Source organism: Eublepharis macularius, chromosome 1 (assembly GCF_028583425.1).
Source record: "Eublepharis macularius isolate TG4126 chromosome 1, MPM_Emac_v1.0, whole genome shotgun sequence".
Taxonomy (NCBI): Eukaryota; Metazoa; Chordata; class Lepidosauria; order Squamata; family Eublepharidae; genus Eublepharis; species Eublepharis macularius.
This window is the reverse complement of record NC_072790.1, coordinates 55,275,133-55,298,539: the sequence shown is the minus strand read 5'-3', so window position 1 is coordinate 55,298,539 and position 23,407 is coordinate 55,275,133. Positions and strand designations below refer to the sequence as shown.

The 23,407-nt window shown below is 41.0% G+C and overlaps 1 protein-coding gene across 4 annotated transcripts in view; it reads right to left on the bottom strand.

The window, feature by feature from the left end:
- MYT1L (myelin transcription factor 1 like) overlaps window positions 1-23,407 on the bottom strand; it is a 233,249-nt gene that overhangs the window by 85,999 nt on the left and 123,843 nt on the right. For all 4 annotated transcript variants that reach the window (XM_054979300.1, XM_054979306.1, XM_054979284.1 and 1 more), the window contains exons 9-10: window positions 18,023-18,234; window positions 794-1,041 (exon numbers count right to left, since the gene is read on the bottom strand). In XM_054979300.1, coding sequence (XP_054835275.1) covers window positions 794-1,041; window positions 18,023-18,234 — 460 coding nt within the window. The remainder of the gene's footprint in view (window positions 1-793; window positions 1,042-18,022; window positions 18,235-23,407) is intronic.

The following is a 23,407-nucleotide window of genomic DNA, read 5'->3' as shown; positions in this document are numbered from 1 at the left end:
GTCTTGTGATTGCCTAGGCAATCCAAAATGGCCACTGCAGTTTTATTTGGAAACCTGACATAAGTTTAGGTGGAGGTAGGAGTAGGCAAGAAACAAAAACAAGAAGATAGGGTTGACAAGCTACAGTGGAGGAAGAGAGGAAAGAAGAGTGGAGCAAAAGGGAATGGAAGGGAAGAAACAAAGCAGATGAGGGAGGGAAGTGAGAAGTTGGGTGGGAGGGAAAGAAGGAAGCAGGGAAAAGTGTGAAACTTTGGGGTAAGGAGAAGGGAAGGACCAGCAGGGAGACAGTGTGAGAAGAAGAACCAACAGAGGTATAAAATTTCCCCCAGAAGCCCTTGCACATCTTCCACTCATAGTATACACTGTAAGTTATCCTAATTAGAACTCTCAGAGCATAGATCCCAGGCGTTATTCTTCAATTGTGACATATTTCCAACATAAATACATCTTCTGAAATTCCTATATAATAGTACAACTTCTTTCTTAATGTAACTAAACACATAGTTCAGTTCCTTCAAACACCCTTTGTATTTTCAATAGTCTCCCCAGTTATAATAGAGCAACTTTTGTTAAAGTATTATCAGCTTGTTTTTAACTCTGAATCATGAACTAGATTCAGCTGCTCACTGTTGGCCTGCCACAGCAAAGCTTCAAGATTTAAATTTTTCAATTTATTTGAAGAGAAGAAGTGATTACAGAAAATGTCATAGATACATATGCTAGTGCAGCAGACAATTATGTTTCTTCCATGTAAAAGCAAATAAAAATGCATATAGATAGGCACTTATTTTACCCTGGAACAGAGGTCCTGAGGTTTAGTGGAGAGGTTCTGAGGCATCTCTCTGCAACGCGTAGAAAGATTCAGAATAGCAGTTGCAGCCATGTGTGCTGCCTCCATGTCATGAGTATAGTCAAAGCTGCTCTTGCTGCAGGTACTGCTGGCGCTGCTGCCTCCTCCACAGCTCATATTGCTGCTGCTGCTAGGAGCATAACTGCTTGTTGTGCTGCTGGTTGGGCTCGAATTCTTACAGTAACGTTTAGCTGTGGGAAGGAAATAGGACAAGGATGACTTTTTTTAAAAAAAAGATGACATCTATATACATACAAGAAAAGCAATGTAATTTGCAGAGTGGGATTTCATAAGAAACTGCAAAGTCTACTAAGGGAAGAAAAAAAATCATCCCTGTTTTTTATATTTGAGCATAGCTTCTCTGCATGAGAAACCTGGATACAATATCCAAAGAAGGTATGTCATAACAAACAGAGTGTTCCGCAGTGACACAGAGATCAGATTTATAGCAACCAAAGCGTGAACTGTGCATGAAACAATGAGGGCTTTTAAAAGGTGTCTACACACACAAAAACATACGCACACGCGCACACACAGAGTTTATTCCACAGTACCAATTGTCAGTTCTTGTAATAAAATGCCAACTCACTCAAACACCTGCTTGGTGGCTGCACCCACATGGATGTTTTTCTCTGCTTTTGTGACCAAGCTGCAGCACTGTTTTGCTAAAATCTTTTTAGAAAGCACTCCAAATGTGATAATATGCCATGCACATTTTCAAAGGTCCTGTTCCCATCAGCACCATTTCCTGCAGTCAGCCCCACACAGCTGCTATTTTCTTTACTGTGCCACTTGATGGTTTGAAGGCCTTTTTAAAAAATCAGTAAAGGCTATAGTGCTATAATGCTATAGCTATTATCTTTACTCTGAGTCTTTAAAAACCTCTCCAGGAGAAAGTGGCTGCTGATGGGTGAAAGTGACAAAAAAAAACCCTCCCATGTGGATGCTCTATTGCCAACGTGAATGCTTTTGCATTTGCAGCAGCAATGAATGCACGGTGTGGAATCCTTGCTGTGTAGATGCAGCCTGTGGCAGACTTTCTTTACAGTTCTGTCCTAGGAAAACAGAGTTGCACTTATCTGTAACTGTTGTTCATTGAGTGGTCTTCTATGCAGACACACACGGGACTGTGCATGAACAGGGCCAGCCATGGAGGAGATTTCTGAAGAATTTTCTAGATTTCCTAAGCACTAGGAGTGCTCTCCCTTCCCCCAGGCACGTGCCGGCAGTTTCCCACACGAACCAGCATGTGAGTCAGGGAGAGACAGAGCTCATCCCTCGGTCCTCCCTTTGCTGCCATGGAGAAGGATCAGTTAAAGAAAACAGTCCATAGCAGGTAAAGGAGGGAGAGAGATATTCCTGCGCAGAAGACCAACTGATGAACAAACAGTTACAGGTAAGTGCATTCCTGTTTTCATTGTCATGGTCTCTGTGCAGTCCCACATGGGCAAGGAGCAAGCTCACTTACTGAGAGGAGGTGAGTGTGGGTCTGAACATAGTTTGACAATGACTGGTGAAGAAAGGGATCAAGTGAAAGGCATAGCAAAAAAACCCTTGCCATCTCAGGAAGAAAGCATCCCCAAGTGAATTGGGATCTGAATGCCAGGGAACAAAAAAGGTGGCATTTCTTGTTGAGATTGGAAGCAAACAAATCTACCAATGGGTATCTCCATTGTGTGACAACCGGCTGGTGGTATTGATATTGGAGTAACCACTCATGTTTTGTGGACAGTCACTTGCTGAGGGCACCTGCATCTTCACTAGATTTGCCTGCAATGTGGACAGTGATCGAAGACACCTCATGTGTTATGGCCCAGTGCCACATACGGGAGGCATTTGTACAGAGGGACAGTAAACCTGTGCCCCCTTGCTTATGTAGAAGTTTGCTGTAGAGTTGTCTGTGGCAATCTGTACTCTTTTCCCTTAAAGCAGAGCCTCAAAAGAAATTAAGATGTATTTTAGCTTTCTAGTAAGTTTATGTGTAAACCCTTTTCTCTTTGGGTCCCAAAATCACGGGCATCAGTACCCTGACAGAGGGCCCCAAACCTGACAGGGAGGCATCTGAAAATACTTCCACATCTTGAGGTTGGGAAACAAACTCCATACCTGTAAAGAGGTTAGAACTTTTAGACTACCAGGCTCAGGAATGTAGGACAGACCTTGGGACAGATAACTTAATAAACTGATGGCCCCTGTGAGCATTGAATCTATGAAGGAACCAGTTTTGGAGAGATTTCATATGAAACCGAGCCAGAGGCACCATAGCTGTTGTGGATGCCACCAGGCCAAGGAATCTTTGAATGTTCATGGCTGACTAAAATGAATGGAAAACTTCGAGACCAAGGCACTAATAGCCAAAAATCTCTGATATGGTAGCAAACCAAGAATTTATTAACAGCAAAGACACACCTTCAGAGACAAAGCATTCTACATTTTGAAATCGCTAAATACACATTTAAATCTCTTAGGTCTAAAATAGGCCTTCCCCCACCATTTAAAAAAATCTATGCTAACGTAATGAGAATAAATTGTAAACATCATTTACCTGAACAGGTTCAATAGCCTCTTTCTGGGGGACTAGGTCAACTTCCTCCTGCAACTCAGCTGGAGGATTAGGAACAGTTCAGGTAGGGGATTTAATCCCCAAGAATGAACTAAACTCTAAGTAAAAGTCCTTTTTTCACAATGAACAAGACCCACTGGTCATTTGCGACTATTCTCCAGGTATTAATAAACTTAAGAAGTCTACAGACAAAAAAGGGACACAGACCTAGTCACTGATATGGTTTGTTCTTGTTGGACTATTCCCCAGCAGATTGTGTGGCATGCTTTCCTCTACGTTTATTCTGGGACTCTCTGTTCTGTGGGGAAGTTGGAGGCCCTGTATTGAAGCATCTAGTAAGGCTGTAGTAAGGCTGTAGAGGAGTTAGCCGTGTTAGTCTGTAGTAGCAAAATAGTAAAGAGTCCAGTAGCACCTTTAAGACTAACCAACTTTATTGTAGCATAAGCCTTTGAGAGCTACAGTTCTCTTTGTCAGATGCATGGAGGGTATGAAGAAACTGGCCAGAAATATATAGGAGGGGAGGGGGAGAGGGTGCAGGGAGTGAGGGTCATGTAAATGTAAATAAATTACAAGAAGTCATGAAAGAGGTGGAGAATGCACAATCCAGGCTGGATGTGACCCCTTCCCTCCATGGCAGAATCTGAATAGAATGCCTGAAGGCAGTTACTTAACCATTCATAGTCTCTATTCAATCCAAGTCTGATTGAGTCAAATTTACATATGAGTTCCAATTCAGCAGCTTCCTGTTGGATTTTGTTTTTGAAATGTTTCTGTTGAACTATGGTGACGTTTAAGTCCTTGATGGAATGTCTTGGTAGATTGAAATGTTCTCCCACTGGTTTCTGGATGTTGTCATTTTTAATGTCAGATTATTCTTTTGCGCAGAGGTTGGCTGGTTTATCCAATGTACAGAGCAGATGGACATTGTTGGCACATGAGAGCATATATCACGTTGGAGGATGAGCAGCTATAAGAACCAGAGATAGTGTAGTTGACGCCATTGGGTCCTGTAATCGTATTTTCTGGGTAGATATGAGGGCAGAGTTGACATCTGAGTCTGTTGCAGGGTCTGGTACATGTGTTGGTGACTCTGTTCGTCGATTCATAGTTGTTAGTGAGAAGTCGTTTAAGGTTGGGGGGCTGTCTGTAGGCAAGGAGAGGTGTTCCACCCAGGGCTTATGAGAGAGAGGCATCATTTTCCAGGATAGGCTATAGATCACTGATGATACATTGGATGGGTTTGAGCTGGGAACTATAGGTGACAACTAACGGAGTTCTGTTGTTAGTTCCTTTTGGTTTGTCCTGGAATAGGCTGTTTCCAGAAACAGTACCCAGAAAGCCTCACTACCTATATATCTCTGGCCAGTTTCTTCATACTCTCCATGCATCTGACGAAGAGAGCTGTGGCTCTCGAAAGTTTATGCTACAATAAAGTTGGTTAGTCTTAAAGGTGCTATTGGACTCTACTATTTTCCTAGTAAGGCTGCTGTCTGAAAGGCGTTTGAAGTTGCTGCTGGTCTGAGAAAATACATTGGTTTATAGGTAGAAGCAGGTGGGGCTGTCACACCTACTGACTTGATTGTGATCTTATTTTTATAGATTCTATCCAAAGAGTTATCAGTTTTGCCAGTAAAGAGTTCTTTGCCCTCAAAAGGTATATCCTCAACTTTTGCTCGAGACTCATTCAGTAGAGCCCTAGGAACAGAGCTATGAGTGGTGGCAAAGGACGACAACAGAGGCAATGGATCTACTTGCACAATCACTAAGGTATCTTGCTGCATTAAGTTGTTACTTGATGACCTTTTCTCCCTCTGCTTGGAGCACCTTGGCCACAGTTCTTTGCTCTCCAGGGAGAGATAGTAGGTATTGAGTCATATAATGCCATAGGAACACCTGATACCGCCCATGATGGCATTATAGTTAGCTATGCAAAATGTTAAGATGCTGAAGAATATGCCTTATGACTCATGCTGTCTAATTTCCTTCCCTCCTTGTCCAAAGGAGAAGTATGTGAGCCTGAACACTGTCAGGAGGATAATGCTTCAGCCACAAGAGTACTGGCAGGTGGCTGGATAAATAAAAACTCACAACCTTCTTTTCTTACTTAATACATTTCCAGTTTTTTTTGCAAAAGTTGCTGCAGAAGCTGTTTTTAGCCAAATATTCATAGCAATCTCGGTAAGTCCTTTGAGAACAAAAAAAGCCACTGGAACAGAATCGGGATTGTAAACCACATTGAGTATCAGATCCAAAGGTACCAGATCTGACAACACAATGTCAAGTTTTAGGGCCTTTGCCATCTGTATTAATTGCTCCACATACAGTTGGAGGTCTTCTGATGGAGATACAGGTAACTGGTCACCCACATCTCGTTTGAAGACAGGTCAAAGGCGACAGCAGAATCACAGTCTGATTGCAGGGTCTGGCTGTCCTCAGGATCAGAACCAAGGTCCTGCAGAAAAGTGGTTAAGGCCTTCGAAGTCAAAAGAAAAGGGGTGCCTCAGAACTGAACATTGGAGATGTTGGGACCAGTGGTTGGACCATCATTGATTGCTGGCACCAGGGTCCCCACATTAGGAACAGAGCCAATGAATACTGGATCCAGTGTTGCTGTAGGCCCCAATTAAAGGGGGGGGGGTGGCACTGCACTTTTTGTTGGGGCAGGGTTGTGTTGCCCAGTTCCTTTGAATTTCTGATGAGGGGATGAGGACTGAACCAGCTTCACTGAATCTTCAACAGAGGAAGGTGCACTGTGTATAGCCCCAAACTGGGGGTTGAAATGTAAAGAATGAAGGTCTCTGTGAGCTCGGAGGCAAGTTGGTTCCATGTCTTGGCGATGAGTGGCATTTGGAAGAGTGCTCCTCTGTGTGCTTGGATTTCTTTTTTGCCTTTTTTTTGGATGTGGTTCAGAGGCACTTGTTGGAACCGAGAGTGCTCATTTGAAGGTGTGTGGTGTTGGATCTGAAGAGGGAACCAGAGGTGCTGATGCCATCAATGAAATCTGTGCCTGTTTATTGAAGTCAACGGGAGCTTTTGAGGCTGTGAATCTAATGCCCCTAGAGCTTTCTTCCAGAGAGCAGCCTTTAGTCTGGCTGCTCTCTCGCTGCAGGCCTTGGGCATGAAATAGCAGTATGCATTACAGACCCCATGAATTGTGTCCCTCACCCAGACAAACGAGACACTCAGTGTGTTTATCAGATTGGGCTGATTGAGGTAAAGTCTTTCATGGTGGTGAAGAAAAAGGCACAAAGCCTGAAAGTATATTCTACCTCCATGGAAGCAAAGGAAGGACTGAGGGATGTGTGTCCCCTCCCTAGTCCATGTGCCAGTTTGGGCGGGAAACTACCTGCATGTGACTGGAGGAGGGGAGAGCACTCTTAAGAAAGCCAGAAATTCTTTAAAAATCTTCTCCACATCTGGCCTTGTGCTCACACAGTCCCATATGCAACTACACAGGGACCACAAAATGAAAAAAGAAGGAATTATAATACGTGGCACAGCTATAAGAAAATAACGTGCTGATCCCTTCAATGCAATATTTTTGGAAACGTAAGCGAAATAACAAAATGACATCTTCCTGCAATAAACCTTCAAACTGCTGAGCCTGGCTGCCCTTCCTTCAATGTCTGACCTTGCTCCTGGGACCTTGAAACCATTATCAAACCTACCCTCCTTTGATGACACTCTGCATTGCCCCCTCCACTCCTACCAAGTAATTCCTAGGAAACACCAAGATGGGATGGAATGATCAGGTAGAAGAGGAAGGAAAATATGCATGATCGAAGATATTGTCACAAAAGATTCAAAGCAGTACTTATGAAAGGGTCAGTCTGATCCCTCAGCTCTTTCCAATTATTAAAGAGACATGAATATAACAATTAAAAACTTGTGTTTTATCTCCACCAATCATGCAAACAGCAATATGTAACATTCAAGCTGTTGCCTCATTTATACTAATACTCTAAGCAAATATTCATAAGGTCATAGAATGGTTACCTGTATACCATACTTTTAAAAGCTTGTTACATAATTTTTTCTTCCTATTAAGCATTAACCTAATTCCTTATTTTAAATATCTATTTTGTATGAGCACATCACCCAACGTTTAATAATTTAATCCCCAATTCTTCTTTGTTTCCTTAATATATAATTTATTACAGGGACCTGTAATCAAATAGACTACTGAATTAGTATTATAAATTGTAAATTCTAAACATGCCATGTCTTCCCATTTGGGGGATTAATCTAATCTTTGCTGACCCTCTGTTTCTTTAGAATTTACAGTTCTCATGTGGGTTGTGACTAGACATGTGCATGAACCAAAAAAACCCCGAACCATGAGGTTCTTGGTTCGTGGATTTTGATGAACCAAAAACCATGAACTGGAATGGAATTGGGGCCAGTTATGAACCAATTCGTGGCTCGTGGTTTGTGGGGTTTAAATACCCCTTTCCAGCCGCTTAGCAGCGGCAGGGAAAGGGGCATTTAACAGTTTAAATGGCCCTTTCCTGCCTTGCAAGCAGCAGGTCCCTTTAAACTATCAGCTGGCAGGTGGGAGGGATCCCCCTCTTGCCACCTGCCAGCTGATAGTTTAAAGGGACCTGCCAGTGGAAGGGCCATTTAAACTGCCCAAACCCCAGACCTAACCCCCCCCCCCACCCTCCAGCCCCACACTTACCTTCCCCTGTGGTACGGCATCCTCCCTCTCCTCCAGCGAGGGGCAGGAAGGCCATTTTCTCCACCCCGGTGGTGGCCATTTGATGGGTGGCAAGGCTGTTTTCGGCCTCCTCCGTCCCTCTGCGGGCCTGCACAGGGGCGGAGGCCAAAAACAGCCTTGCCGCCCCTCGCAGGAGGAGGGGGAGGACGCCGCAGGCCGCAGGAGTCCTCAAGGTAAGTGTGGGGCTGGGGAGTGGGGTGAGATCTGGGGTTTGTGGGCCATTTAAAGGGCCCTGCTGCTTGCAAGCGGCAGGTTCCTTTAAACTATCAGCTGGCAAGTGGCAATGGGGGGATCCCCCCCCTGCCGCCTGAAAGTTGATAGTTTAAAAGCACCTGCTGCTTGCAAGCTGCAGGAAAAGTTTAAATGGCCATTTCCTTGGGGAAATGACCATTTAAACTATCCCTTTCCCAATACGACCCAAACAAACCTGAACCAGTAACCAGTTCATGGAAGTTCGCAGAAAAGAGCTTCCACAATCCGTGGTTCGTGAACCACGAACTGGCCTGGTTCGTGTGTTTTTTGGGGTCATAATTGGATTCGTGCCCACCTCTAGTTGTGACTCTGGATTGTGCAGTTCCTGCCAAAAATTGTTGTGGCAAAGCTGTATCTTACATAGGTGAACCAAACTAAAAATGACAGGGAGAGATCTGACACTGTATTACTCATGCTTTCTTTTTTTTAAAAGTCCATAGTAGGTGTGCTATTTACTATTGCAAATCAGACTGGGGCCATGGCAAGGTGGGGGGAATCAATCCTTTCACCCATGCATCACTTTTCCAGTTTAAAATGTCCAAAACTGCTATTTGCTTTCATGGTATTTGAAACGGGACGATAAAAAAAAACTCTGGGTACAGAGACTGCCAAGAAGGAGGGGTGGGGGGTGTAGGGAGACAAACTTCTAGGGGTTCTGGTCACCCTGGTGGCTCATGGAGCTGGGTAGGTCCTGTTATTGTTTTGTTATATAGGTACATTATCTGTATGTGTTTCAGATATCTGGCTATATCACTGGTATATTTCAATACAATTATACAATTATCCTAGAAATCTGGAATCTTTTGAAGAATGCATCTTTTGAAGGCTGAAGAGGGCACTTTTCAAACAAACAAACTTCAGATAAGGATTCAGACTACTACTCTATCCTAGGTTTCTCTGTGAATCATCTACCTACAAACTTCTACAGAACAGACAAAATGTGCTTTTTGCAATGTGTGCATACCTCCTTTCCTAATTATACAGCTTGGTGAATTTTGCTATGACATTCATAAGTCAAAAACAAGCACGTCCAATTGTTAACAACTGGACATATGCTAGATTGGTTGTGATATGCTTAGATTGGAAATATTTTTGTGGGATTCTAAACATAAGCACACTAACATATTCTTCTTTGGTGTCCCGACTCCCTAATGACCAAGAATATAATTGAACATTGATTAAATTCCAAACTGAATTTAAGAGTAGTTTCTTATGTTAATCAACTTTAGAAAATCTTCCAGTTCCATATAATTTTCACAACAAATGACAAAATATCTAATGTATCTAATGTATCCACCATGGGGATTAATCTTCAAATTGACCCATATAGAAAGAAGAACCCATTGCTACTCCCTTAAAACACTATTTGGTCCTGAAGCAAACATAATTTTAAAGGAAATTAATTTTAAAGAAAACAAAGGATTTTATGTCTCAGCTGACCAAGGGATCCTTCTTGCTTCACAATGTATGTAAAAAGGTTTTGAGTTCTTGAAATGTATTATATCAAATGTTCATTGTGTTTAATTATCATTATCAAGACGTGGTCAGTAAAACTAGCCACTAGTCAGTACTGGAGTTAAAGAAAACGAATTAAAGCTGCTGGTGAATGGCTGAGCTAAATATTATATATAAAGTTCTAGGTTTCCAATATAATGACTACTACTTTTATATCATATGAATAAGACATTCAACATAGAAAATGTGATATTTTGAACCAATGCCTAAGGGGCTAGTATTGGGGGGTGGGGGAATAAAACTCTGGACACAGGAGGACTGCCAAGAGGAGGAGGGACATAGGGAGACGGACTTCTAGGAGTCTTACAGAGCAATCCTAAGAAGAATTACTCCAGTTTAAACCCGTTGACTCTGCTTAGGATTGCACTGTTAGGAACCCTAGGGGCTCATGGTATTTGTTTTGTTGTTGTTTATGTTAGGTATGGAGGGTACATGATGGGGGAAGGAAACTTTTGTCTGGACTCTAGGGTGGCTCTTGGCAGCCCTGGGTGATACTTGGAGGATGAAGGAAGGGAGAAACAGTGAGTGGCAGAACAGAAAGAAATGTTTTCTTTTTCAGAAACTGTTCCTTTTCAGAAACTGTTATCCCAGAGAAGAGGAAAAGCATGGACTAAAAGCTTTAAGCATGTATGTGGATAAAGCCTTTAAAATAAAACCCTCTTCACCAATACATTTCAATAAGGTTTTGTTCATACAAATAGCAGATACAATGGTAAACCTGTTTCCGGGTTGTATTTCTTCAGATTGAAGAGGCTTGCCTAATTGACCACTTGTATGGCAGCTTTCATTGCTTGAAACTGTGATTTCAAGAATTTCAGTGGAAAAACAACAATCTGATTTGAGAGTTCTAATTTGATTTTTCACAATGCTTTAAAAAATAAAGCTCTAAAGGCTTACATTTTAAGAGAATTTGACATCATGGAAATGTACACAAACTATTGCATTTGACATGCCTTGCAAATTGTATTTATTCTATAATGTGGATCTTCTTTAGGAAAAGAAACTCTTTGTTATAGGGTGTTGAGATGAGAACTGTCTGTCTTTGGGAAGCAGAACAAATTTGGTCTTCATAGTGACACCCCTACTGTGCCTTTCTTGCACCAGGTATGCTGGTGCTGCTGTAATTTTTGTAATATCTATCTATCTATCTATCTATCTATCTATCTATCTATCTATCTATCTATCTATCTATCTATCTATCTATCTATCTATCTATCTATCTATCTATCTATCTATCTATCTATCTATCTATCTATGGGTTGCCAGCTCCAGGTTGGGAAATTCCTGGAGATTTGGGGGGTGGGGGGTGGAACCTGGAGACAGTGGGGTTTAAGGAAGGGAGGGCCTCAGCAGGGTATAATTCCACAGAGTCTACCTTCCAAAGCTGCCATTTTCTCCAGGGGAACTGATCTCAAGTCAGCTGGAGATCAGTTGTAATTCCCGGAGATCTCCAGTGGCCACCTGGAGGATGGCAACCCTAATCTATCTGAATGTTTGTGGCTTGTTTTCCCCTACATTGTGGGCCTTGATTTGGAAATACTGCTCTCTATATAAGTGATTTCTCCACAGGCTGGGTGACTGGTTGCCTGGCAACAGGACAGGAAAAAGGGAGGGTAAACTCCAAGAAAGGGAAGAAAGAGTTGAGGTGATTTGTCCTGAAGTGAGGACTTTTCTATTAAAAAAGGAATTTCAGGGAAGACAGCCTGTGGAGCTGTGATCAGAGCAGTTCACAGAAGAGGTGGGCCTTATGTTCTAGAATACTTCCTGCTGTTGTGAGGGAAAGTAGCTTCTCAGACCATACAGAAAGAATAGAAAGGCTGTAATTTTATATACTAATAGCAATGATCTGCGTATCCTGAAACCTGCCGTTTGGGATTACCTGAGAACAAAACAGATGTTTCAGCAACCCTAATGGATTAAAAAAAAACGAAACCCAAGAAAAAATTAATTGTGTGTGTGGGGGTAATTCCCCCCAAACACTTTTCTGAGGTTTGTGCATGCACCCCAAGAGCAGCAGCAGTGAGACATCTGAAGTCCAGGGACAAGCCAGCCAGCCACCTGAGGCCCGTTGGACAAACTGACCCAAGTGAGGGGGCAACAAGACACCCAAGGCCCAGGTGAGGAGCTGGTAAGCCACCAGAGGCCCGGATGAGGAGGCAGAGAGCTGACTCAAGCCTAAGTGTAATGGCAGCAAGCTACCCGATGCGCAAGTGATGAGGTGGTGAGCTGCCCCGAGCCTGGTGGAGTAGGTGAGAAGCCACTCTGAGGCCTGGTGAGGAGACGGTGAGCTACCCCAAGCCCTGCCGAGGACGCGAAGAGTCACGCTGAGATCAGAAGCACCACTGGCAAGCTGCCCCAGGCCTGGACATAGGTCAGTTTGCAGCCTCATCACTTGGGCCTCGGTGAGCCAACTCAAGCCCAAGTGCAGGGGCAGCAAGCCACTCAAGGCCTGGGTGTTGAGGCGGCAAGCTGTCAGAGGCCCATGTGAGGGGAAGGCAAGCTGCTCTGAGGCTGGACGCGGCAGCAATGAGCCACCCTGAGCCCAAGTGCGGTGGCAGCAGGAAGGAGGTGGGCAGTCGACCAAAGCCAGAGAAAGAAGCGAGAAGGTAGAGAAGGAACCTGGGAAAGATATTTGGAGGGGGAGGGGACTGGGAAACATCTTGGGAGGGGGAAGAAAAAGACGAGGTACTTGGGAAGGGGGATAATTGAGCAATTGGGTGTTTAAAAGGGAGGAATCCCCCACGATTTTCATGGGCCCCCACGTGTGATTATATAAGCGCCATTTATCAATGGGTGGTGCAATGTTTGCTTTGGCTCTGTATTGTTTTATGGTTGCCAACTGCCCAGGTGGGGCCTGGAGATCTCCCAGAATTACAACAGATCTCCAGACTACATGCTGTTTATAGGGTAGACTCTATGGCATTTTACCTGACTGAGGTCCCTCCCCTCTCCAAACTCTGTCCTTCCCAGGCCCCACCACCTCCAAATCTCCAGGAAACTCCAAACCCTGAGTTGGCAAGCCTGTTTCTAGTTGTTCTGTGTTCTGGGGGTGGGTGGGAATCAACTATTTAATTGTCTTTAAAATATATGCTAGAGGCTGCGCAGTACATCACTTGAAAATCTTTATTAAAGTTGGTTTCCTTGAAGAAGTGTATATAAGAATTCTTCCTGCATCCCGCCACAACACTAACTCTGCTGGGATGTTTTCCACCTATTCTAATCCAGAGATGGTATCCAGACATTCCCGAGTTCGTGAGTTACATCCCAGAGACTAATGAGACTACTCAATACACTTTATTGTTTAACAGGGGTTCGTTCAGAACTCCTGCTGGCCCTCCTTTTAAATAAATGCTATGTTTGTTTAAGCAGTCTTTCAGGTTTATAGTTGGGCATCCACAACTTTGTGACAACTAAACTGTGCTTCTTTAAGGCAAATGACCATCCTTTAAATGACCATTGCCATTTAAAGTCATTCCAGGACATAAAAATCAAGACAATAAAAGGAAACTAATTACTGAAGGCAAACTCATTTCACTATAAGTGGATTCTCAGGGATGGACTATTGCAGTTACACATCCTGTATGATACAGATTAAGGAAATTCATAAAAAATAATACCAATTAACCCAGCCTTTTTGTTTAGGAATCTCTTTACTTGTATGCTTTCCTGAGTGCTACAACTTTTTTTTTAAAAAAAAGCAAGAACCATCACTCACTATTTTGCATTTTTGTTAAATGCATCATGCACCTGTCATTTTTCTTGATGTTCTTTGACACAAACCATGCCTCAATATTAAATAAGAGCTCAAACATCCAGCAGTTCATATGTCAAACACTTGACTCTATTTGTAATTCTGGTTTCACTTTAAATAATTTGACAGCATGAACTCCTGTTTAATTTCCGGATCCTACACTGATCAGAGATGTTTAGGAATGTCAGAGAAGAACAGATTTATAGAGGAAGGCTTCACTTATAAGGATGAAAATATAAGCTTAGAGACAGGACTGTTGTTTAAAGAATGAATGTCTTTACAGTTGAAAAAAATTTAACCAGCTGCTGTTTCACATTATACATGGCAGCAATTTCCCCCCCATATTTAACACTTTTTCTTTTCTTAAAAATGCCTAATTATAATATAAATGTAATTATCAAAACAATCTATAAAGAAATTCAAATTGTTATGTGGGTGCACATAAAGTTGTGTGCATACATGTAAAAAAAGCAATGTGTGAAGCCATCTTAGTATGTGGAAAGAAGGGACTGCTGTCTGCCTATGTGCGTGCTCTTTTAAGCATCTGTCACGTCACCATAGGCTGTGTATATCTTGTTGTGCTGCACATTCTACAGGCCTGGTTTCTATGGATATTGGGATCAATCCTAAGCAGATCTATGTAAGAGTATTTCCCACTTTACTCATTGGGCTTACTCCCAGGAAAGTGTTTGTAGGATTGCAGACAATGTCATTTCTGTGTTCTAGACCAGGGTCCCCAATGTGGTGCCTGTGGGCACCATGGCGTCTGCTGACACCTGACCACTCTTGGTGCCTGTCGTGTGTTTTTAGAAACTGGGCTGAGCCTGGTGGGGGTTTTGTCCAGCAGAGCGACCGATTGGTCACTGCAGAGCTGATTGGCTGTGCAGATTTTTTTAAAATTGCTTTGGCAGCAGATGCCACTATAGAACAAGGCTTTTCACTGCATGACTAAAGGCTGTTTTCTGTTTTTTTCTGAAATTCCAACCCAATTGCATTGTTTATTGGATGTCTTAGCCATATGTAATCTGCCCTGTAAGAAAGGAGTTAATATTTAATGTAAACAAATAAACAATTTTAAACAACACGTTCATTTTAAAAGGCATCCTGTTAAACAGATCTTCTGTCTGAAATGTTGAACAGTTACTATTAGAGTTATATATAATCTCTCTCCCTGATACTTTGTGGTTGGCTCCACTTCCTGCAGCAGCCATTTTGTGTTTGTGCTTCCACGTTGTGTCAGAAATCCAAAGGTGCCCACAGGCTGAAAAAGAATGGGGACCCTTGTTCTAGATGTCCACAAATAAAAAAAATATACTCCAGGTGCTAGATTAACATGCTCAAAATTGGTAGTAGTAGCAGCAATAATATCAGACCATTAATTTGCTGAAGTCAAAATGCTTCAGTTATGCTTTGAGGATGTCACACAACTACTCCTTTTCTAATTTCCTTCTTTCCTTTCCTTTCTTACCTATTGTCTTATTTTAGATGGAAGAGAATAGATAAGAGAAGGAATTGTGTCAGAATTTACTTTGCAGCATAATTACTGAACATTAATAATATGGATAGTACTAGGACTGCGACAGCCATTGCTATACATATTTATGCCCCATTCAACACAGATCAGTTTCTAGTCATACTTTATTAATGAAAACTTCTCTCACCCTACATAGTGCAGGTAACTAACAATGCAGTCCTAAACAGAGTTACAGTAAATGAATTTAGAAGAGTATAACTCTCTTTAGGATTGTAATGTAACTCTCATTTCACTGCCCTCCATCATTTACAATCCAGCAACAAATCCTCATGGAATAAGCCTAACACTTAAACATAATCTTAGGCTTGAGAGCTTCACTAAGAATGCTTCAGTTCTTTACTGAATTGAGGTCCCAAAAGGGTAAGTCCCTGGCCCCGCCTATGCCTTAATTTATACATGTGATGAAGACGTAATCCATGGCAATTCTTCTGTGTGAAGGCTTCAAGGCATACACACAATAGCTATAATCCTTTTCAAAATCCCTCTTATTCTTCAAAAAGTCTGTAATATCTTTTTTAAAAAACGTGTGCATAAATTGACATTAGAAAGCAAAATCACAGTTCGGTCGCAATCTTTTGCCCTGCTTTTGAAAGTGAAATTCATGGGTGGACTAGATGAGGGTTTGTGGTATTAATGTATTAAGATACTTTTACAGACAACATCCTTCCTAGTCTTGATTTCCATGCTTATCCTTTTAAAATATCAAAAGCATCAAAGAGACAGGAAGGTTTTATCTATGTCTTCTTCATTTCCTTCTCCCTTAAAAAAATATTTCAAATTAACAGTATTAAAAGTTCAGTTCTAGACAGGACTATACTAATTTGCCTGCAGAACAAGGCATATGTCTATGTGTCTGTGTCTGTGTGTTATACATAAAATAACGTATCTTTGGTTCAGGAAAAAGATTAATATAGTGTGTACGTAGGTTGGAAAGGGGATCTGCAACCTACAGTTAATTAATCACTTAAATGGATTTTTAAAAATTTGGTTAACCAAAAAGGAATTTCACATTGATTGGGAAACATTTTTGGCAATGATTTATAATATAAATATGATGAATGCCACCACAGAAGGGAGGTCTTCCACTTTACCTCTCCCCCCCCCCCCCCGTCCCGGCCACACACACTGCATAATGAAGGAATTCCCTCTGAGATGATATGATTTTTGCGTCATAGCTATTGTTTTATAAATAAGCAGATTAAAGCAGATTTAACTAACTAAAACTTATATACCACAAAACCATGAAGCAGTGATCATTCATATTATCTATCTCACCACCATACACAAGACTTTACAGAGTAACATACATAAAGATAAGTCCCTGCCCTTTCTATACACAATCATTTATCAGTCCAATCCTAAACAGAGTTACTCCTAAACAGAGTTAAGTTTAGGATTACATTGTACGACTGGTAAAATCAACTTAAATTAACCTAAACTGTGTTAAGGTTGGGGATGAGAATGTTTAGCCATCCCTACTATCTACTCTAAGGTGCCTGCAGCACCTTATAATCAAACATCTTCTCCTGCCAACACATCAGACACAGATAATTTTAGGGTTGGTACAGTTGGTACGTGTGCTCTGATTACACAAAGCCCCTGTCCCATTGTACCGGCAAGTCTGGATTTTGTTCCTGTACTAATACAAACATCAGAGTCTGTTAGAGGCTCCCAGTTGTACTTCTCTCTCTCTAGCCCTCCTAACAGACATGAAAAGAATTTAAAGAAAAAAAGAATAGGCCTCAACGTAAGCATATTATGCCTGCCGTGGACTTTTTTAAAAAAAGTGTGGTTAAGGCCATTTTTATATTTCACCTGTCACTGTTAAGTGGCAGATACATGTGCACTTACATACATAAACACACACAAATGCCAAATGAACTTTTACATCCCAACCTTTGTTTCTGCCCCCCTCCCTTCCCCGTCATCTTCCCACTAAACAGTGACAACTGTGTGGTCTCAGAACTCTTCCTATTCCAACTGCTATCATTACAGAGAGAAAAAATGGAACAATAATAATCTTCAGAGCTAGGACATAAGATGTCATTTCAGGTGTTCTACTGAAAAGTCAACAAGAATTTGATAATCAAGGCAGAGTTTGGCACATACTTAAAGGGACCAACAGAAGGTGCTAGAAGTACAGTGAGGCACAAATATTTCAATTTCTCATCCCGAGAGAGCAAGCACATTATCTTTATGAGTTGCAGGAGCATTATATAACCCATGAATTTGGGTCTCCCAGATGGTAGCATTAAAACTGATGCTACAGCACAAGGCTTGCTGCCACTGTCAGTTTGTCCGGCAAACTCTTTCTGCCAGTGCAACCAATTGTAAAACAAGCATGAAACAAAAGAAAGTTTTAATATGCCTTTATAAACAGGTTTCAGGCAACAAAGTCATCATGCAAATTCTTTCAATACAGCAGAAATCTGCTTATCTTCTCAGGATTTTTAAATGTCCTTTTTCTTGCTGCTTTTTGAATCTGTCTCCTGTTAGTCAAGCCAAAGCTTTTTTCCCAGCTTGTGGTGACTGTGGGGCTGTGGTTGACAGTACATGATGATATGATACAGAACTGTACTCCTGCTCTCTCTGCCTGACAGATCAAGCCACTACATATAATCAGCATCAGTAGAAAAATCTACCTAATTGCACCACAACTTCTGCCATATCAAAATAGCTGTACATACAATATTCTATTGCACCAAGTAGGTGAGATAAGTAGACTTCTTCTGTATTATATGAGGATGACCATATGCAATATGTAGATAATATCTACACCGCCCTCAGCACTCTTAGGCGTAAAATTTGTTTCTGATGTATAAAGAGTTTGCACCTCATACCATCATATCCTTTGGGGGAAATATCTCTGGACTGCACCTTGGGAGCTATGGCTCGCTTGCCATATGCATGGTTGTCATAACTGTTATATTCAAACGAAGTCTTAGAGTATTTCTCTAGTTCCTTGGCCAAGTTGGAGCGGGGCGTTGTGGTGGGGACATTGTTTCTGTAGCCATATTGAGGAATCTCCAACTGCTTAACAAAACACATGGGCCTAGAAATTAAGAACATGTACAACGTGTTAGACACATAATATAAAATGTATAACCCTGATAATAACACTTCTATTAATATGGTTACAAGCACTTAAGAGACAATGCATTATATTGTTGTTTTTTGTGTTTAAGTTGCATTTCAGCAGACACCTTCCTTCAAAAAACCCCCAGAGCAATCGAATTATAATTACCACATGTGGCTAACAGCAATACAAAGGGAAATATCCCATTAAAATGTTTTTCTGTTAATTAAGGAAGAAGGGAATGAACATAATAGCTTGAATTCTACAAATAGCCAGGAGTCTCTCTCTGCCATTACCTATGATTCTGCAGCAATTCCAGGTTCTGTGTACCCCAGAAAAAATCCTAAAGTGGGATTAGCAGTAGACTAAATGTGGTTCACAGTACTTTGATAGGTATTCTCTCTAGCAACTCCCCAACTGCCTTTGATTGAATGCTGCTGTGGGACCCATATTTTATCCCTGGGATTTAGAAAATGTATTATACATGCACCATCACCTTTTCAGTACTATGTAGGTGGGAATGAATAGCTGAGAGAGATCATATTTCACATCTACTTTTCTTCCAGTTAATGTTGAGCAATCGAGAAAGGAGTGAATGTGGTATAGAGGTTACAGTGCTGAAACGGAACTGGAGGTCACTTGAGGTTGAATCCTGGTTTGGAATGATCCTAGGCTACTCACACACACTCAGTCTATCCTACCTCACAGGGTTCTACCTTTTCAAATAGTTGTTTATTTTATTACTAATTGAGTGCTGGGTCTTCACATCTCCTACTGAGACTGACAGCCGCAACAGCACCTATAAGATTAGAAGCGTCTCTCAAAAATCAGAACTATGTAAACTAGAATACTGATGCTATGTTGTACAAATTTACTGTTGACCATAAATCTGTTAGGGGATGGAAGGCAGCATGATATAACCAGCTCTCAGAAGCTAAACAGGGTCAGTACTTGGATGGGAGACCATCAAGGAAGACTCTGCAGAGGAAGGGAAATGGCAAACCACTTCTGCTTCTCACTTGCCTTGAAAGCCCTTTGCTGAGGTTGCCATAAGTTGGTTGCAACTTGACAGCACACACATACATATAAATGTGTGAAGCATAATAGTCTTTAACTAAATAATCTCTAGCGGTAGCCCTGACACATAAACTCCCTACCTGTTTATTAAAAGATAGTATGAAAATGCATATTTATGTTGTGCTTCTCAGTGTAGCACTTGAGAAACTCTACATACATGTATTCGTTTATGCTTCCAGAATATTTTTCCTTGGGATTTAAATACAGGTAGAGGTACAGGTATAAATTATCTGTTAAAATCCTATTACTTTTACACTTTAATTTTCTTTAAGATAATGGGGGTAGAAAATTACTTTTTAGAAAACATATTTGGGGCAGAACCTAATGAGGTTTTGCAAATATGTTCCATTGTTGAGACAAATCAATAAAACGAACCCAATTTTATAAGTTTTTAAACTCATATACTCTGCTGTCAGAATAAATTTCAATCTTATATCAGATCACATATTCTATAAATTTGGTTTTTCCCTTTTCAAAAGCCATTTTAAATGCAGGCCTACCCCACGCAGACGGGAAAAGGGACTGTTTCTTCAGGCACCACCAGCTCTCTACAGGGCATGTGAAGTAACCTACCACCAAGCTGCCTCTGTTGCTGCAATTCCTGATGCCAAAGGCACCATCACTGTGCTAGGTCTAAAAAGAGGAGGTAGAAACAGCTTGTGGTTGCCAGGACACAGCCTCCTTGTAGGCCAAGAGGCCAGGCACAAAAACAAGAACCAGCAGGGATTGCTCTGTTTGAATACAGGGAGGAAGAACTAGCCCAGTAGGCTTTTGCTTAGCAAACACAAGATCAAACATTACAGAGCAAGCCTTAGAATTTTCATCTTAAACAGTTCCACAAGATAAAGGCAGCCAAGAAGTTACATCTGAGGTGACAATGCAAGTCAAATCTCTTATCAAGATCTGAAAGGCAGGACAGTTCTAGTAGAGGCAAGGCAAAACTGCCAAAACATCTATTGAGGAGTCTGTCAAAGACTCAAGTGCTGCTCTTGACAAGAAGTCTCCTCTACATAGCGTTTGACTTCTCACAAAAGAAAACCCAGTTACAACAGCATGGTAAAACCACTGCTGTTTTACTTGGTTTTCTTCTGGAAGCAAAAATTAGAGCTCTCTCTCTGTGTTCATTTATTTAGACCATAAAATGGGTTTTTAAAAAAATATTTCTGAATATGATCTTCCTCGGAACAAATATGTAGAACTCAAACACCTAAATCTATAAAGTCATGCTGTATTTCTGAACAATGAACAAGAATACAATATCAAAACGTAATGTCACTTTATTTTGAGGAAATAATTCTGTAATGGACACAGCATGGAGAAAGCACACCAAATGGTTCATAGGAAAGAACCACGTGGATCCACTAGAAAATTCCACAGCAAAAGGGGCTTTTATTCATTGAGCATAACTTTCTTGTCTTCCCCTTCCTGCTGTAGCCCCAAATGCCCACAAAAATGCCATTCCTGAGAGACAGGAATAACATTAGGGAGATTTGCATCTGTGGAAATCTGTCTGGGCTACAAGTCAATGTCTACATAATCCTCACCAAGATCTATCTCAGCATTCCACATTGTAGAGTTGTCATAGAAAATGTTCTCACATTTACCATTAACAGAGATCTGTCATACTTTTCATTTTCAGTCTTCCAAAATTTGTACCCCATTCAAATCACTGCAGTTCCAGGTTAATGGGAAATGCATTTTGAGGAATCATTGGCTGCATTCATACATGTTGAATAATACATTTTAATGCACTTTAGCAATCATTTGCAATTGGATTTTCCTGTTTCACACTGCAAATTTCAGTTGCAAACTATTGCTAAAGTGCATTATGTGTGAAAGTATGTGAAAACAGCCATCCAAAGAATAGCTGAAAAACTTTGCTGGGACTAAAACCACCCTCACATTTCCACATTTAAAGTTATTTATTTACTTATTTATTGATTTACCTAACTTATATCCCACCTTTTCTCCCAGTGTGGACCCAAGGTGGCTTATACCATTCTTCCATTTCATCCTCACAACAACCCTGTGAGGTAGGTTAGACTGAAAGAATGTTACTGGCCTAAGGTCACTTAGCAAGCTTCCATGGCAGAATGGGGAATCAAACCTGGGCCATGCAGATCCTACAATATACTGGCTCTATTATATCACAATATAAATAGCTACTGTGACATATGGATAACACTGTTCCAATGTCTTTGACCCTGAAATTGCTTTTCATATTAATTTATTAAAATATATATTTCCCACTTTCCCCTCTGTTCACAGAGGGTCAAAGAAGCTTAGAACAATGATTCTCAACCTTTTGGATATGGTGACCCACAAGTCCAAATTTCTTTGGTACAGTGACCCATCCAGGGTTGGCCCAAGCTTTTCTGGTAACGTAGGTGAAGTATGACCTCGGAACCCATCTACTCCAGCATTTCATGTTCTATATATGCTCTTGATAAACCAACGAACATCACATTCTACAATGAACCTCAGGAAAGTGGCATTCCAAAGTACACAGACTTTGCATATGAAGGCTATACTCCAGCCTTTGACCACCCTCTTCTTCTCCATTAGTCCCTTTAATCCACTTCCACCTTAAGATTCTAAGAAGTTCACTCTAGTAACATCAGAACACATTTTACTCAATTCTTTATCAATTAACATGCATAAGCAGTGAAGAAAAGTACCAAATAATGTGTGACATGGAAGATACGGTTTCCAGGGTCAGGTCTTAGTTTCCAAGATACAGGACCAAGCCTTGCCTCAAATTAAGCACCAAAGCTGGTTCCTATAAGAGCCACTTCACACATGATGACTTCCCCACAGAAATATTGTTCTACATAAGAAAATGTGTATACCTGTAAAGTTAATAGTTGCCTGATGGCTCCCCCTGCCATTATTGCTGCAAATAGGCGGGAAAGGTCAAAATGTGAAAAGTTTGGCAAGGAGGAAGAGAAAGAGCAATGCAAAGGCAAGGGCAGGCATTAGGAAGGCCTGGCCTACTCTGCAGCCCACTTCAAGGAACTGACCTCTGGATTAGAACATCTGAAAGTGCTCCAAATGACACCCCAGGCAACATATTTAGATGTTTCCCACCTACAGTGACTTGTATCATGATGAATGTGTCTAGTAGATCCATATGGAACTGAATTAAAGGAAATGGTTCAAAGTGGGAAAAACTGCTTTCAGTAAGTCTTTAAAAACTGAAATTAAGAAGACTATGCAGAATATTGATGAAGGAGGAAGTATCAGCTCCTTCAGATGGCTGACTCAGTGTTCTGGAGGCCTCCAAAAATGATCATTACAAATGTCACTATGAGAATGGTAAACAAGTTATTAACTTGTAACTCCAATTTCACCCATCCAGTTAATAATTAATAATCATTGGTATCTTGAAAGAAATCCTGGTGAAAATAAAGATAATTTCTGATGTTATGTCATAAAACTTTCTTTGAATCTCTCTAATACTTACATATATTATTAGAAAATACTGAAGCACAGGAACTAGTACTTTTACATTAGTCTCTGAAACGTGGATCTCAGGTTCCCCAAGAATCATTGTTGTCCAATTCAGGCAAATGCCTGAAAATTCTGCTCATAACAAACACTCAGGAATTATATTGTGACAGGCTGACAGGAACAAAACTGTAACCTATATAAATGTGTATTTGTGCTTTGAGGGAGAGAATAAGAACTCACCCATATCTCAGCATATTTTATTTTATAAATAAAATCACAGATTCATAATGGGGAACTAGTTTTTTAAAGTAGGGCTTCTGGTTTTTCATTTAAACTGATATTTACTAGTAAACGCCTGCTGGAAAAAACAAGACTTACCGGTAAATATTAGTTTATTTCCCAAAGATATCAACCTTTTTCACACTGTTCTTAGATTCAGAACTCCAGCAGGCAGCTTTACACCAAACAATGCCTAAGACAAAAATGAGCTTTTCAGCTTTATTGATATTTGCCAAAAAACATTACCCACCCACCCCCAGGGTATATTGGTAGGCAGATAAATGCTGAAAACAGGATCCAGAAGCCCTAAACCTAACACTTCTTCAATGGTGATACCACATTT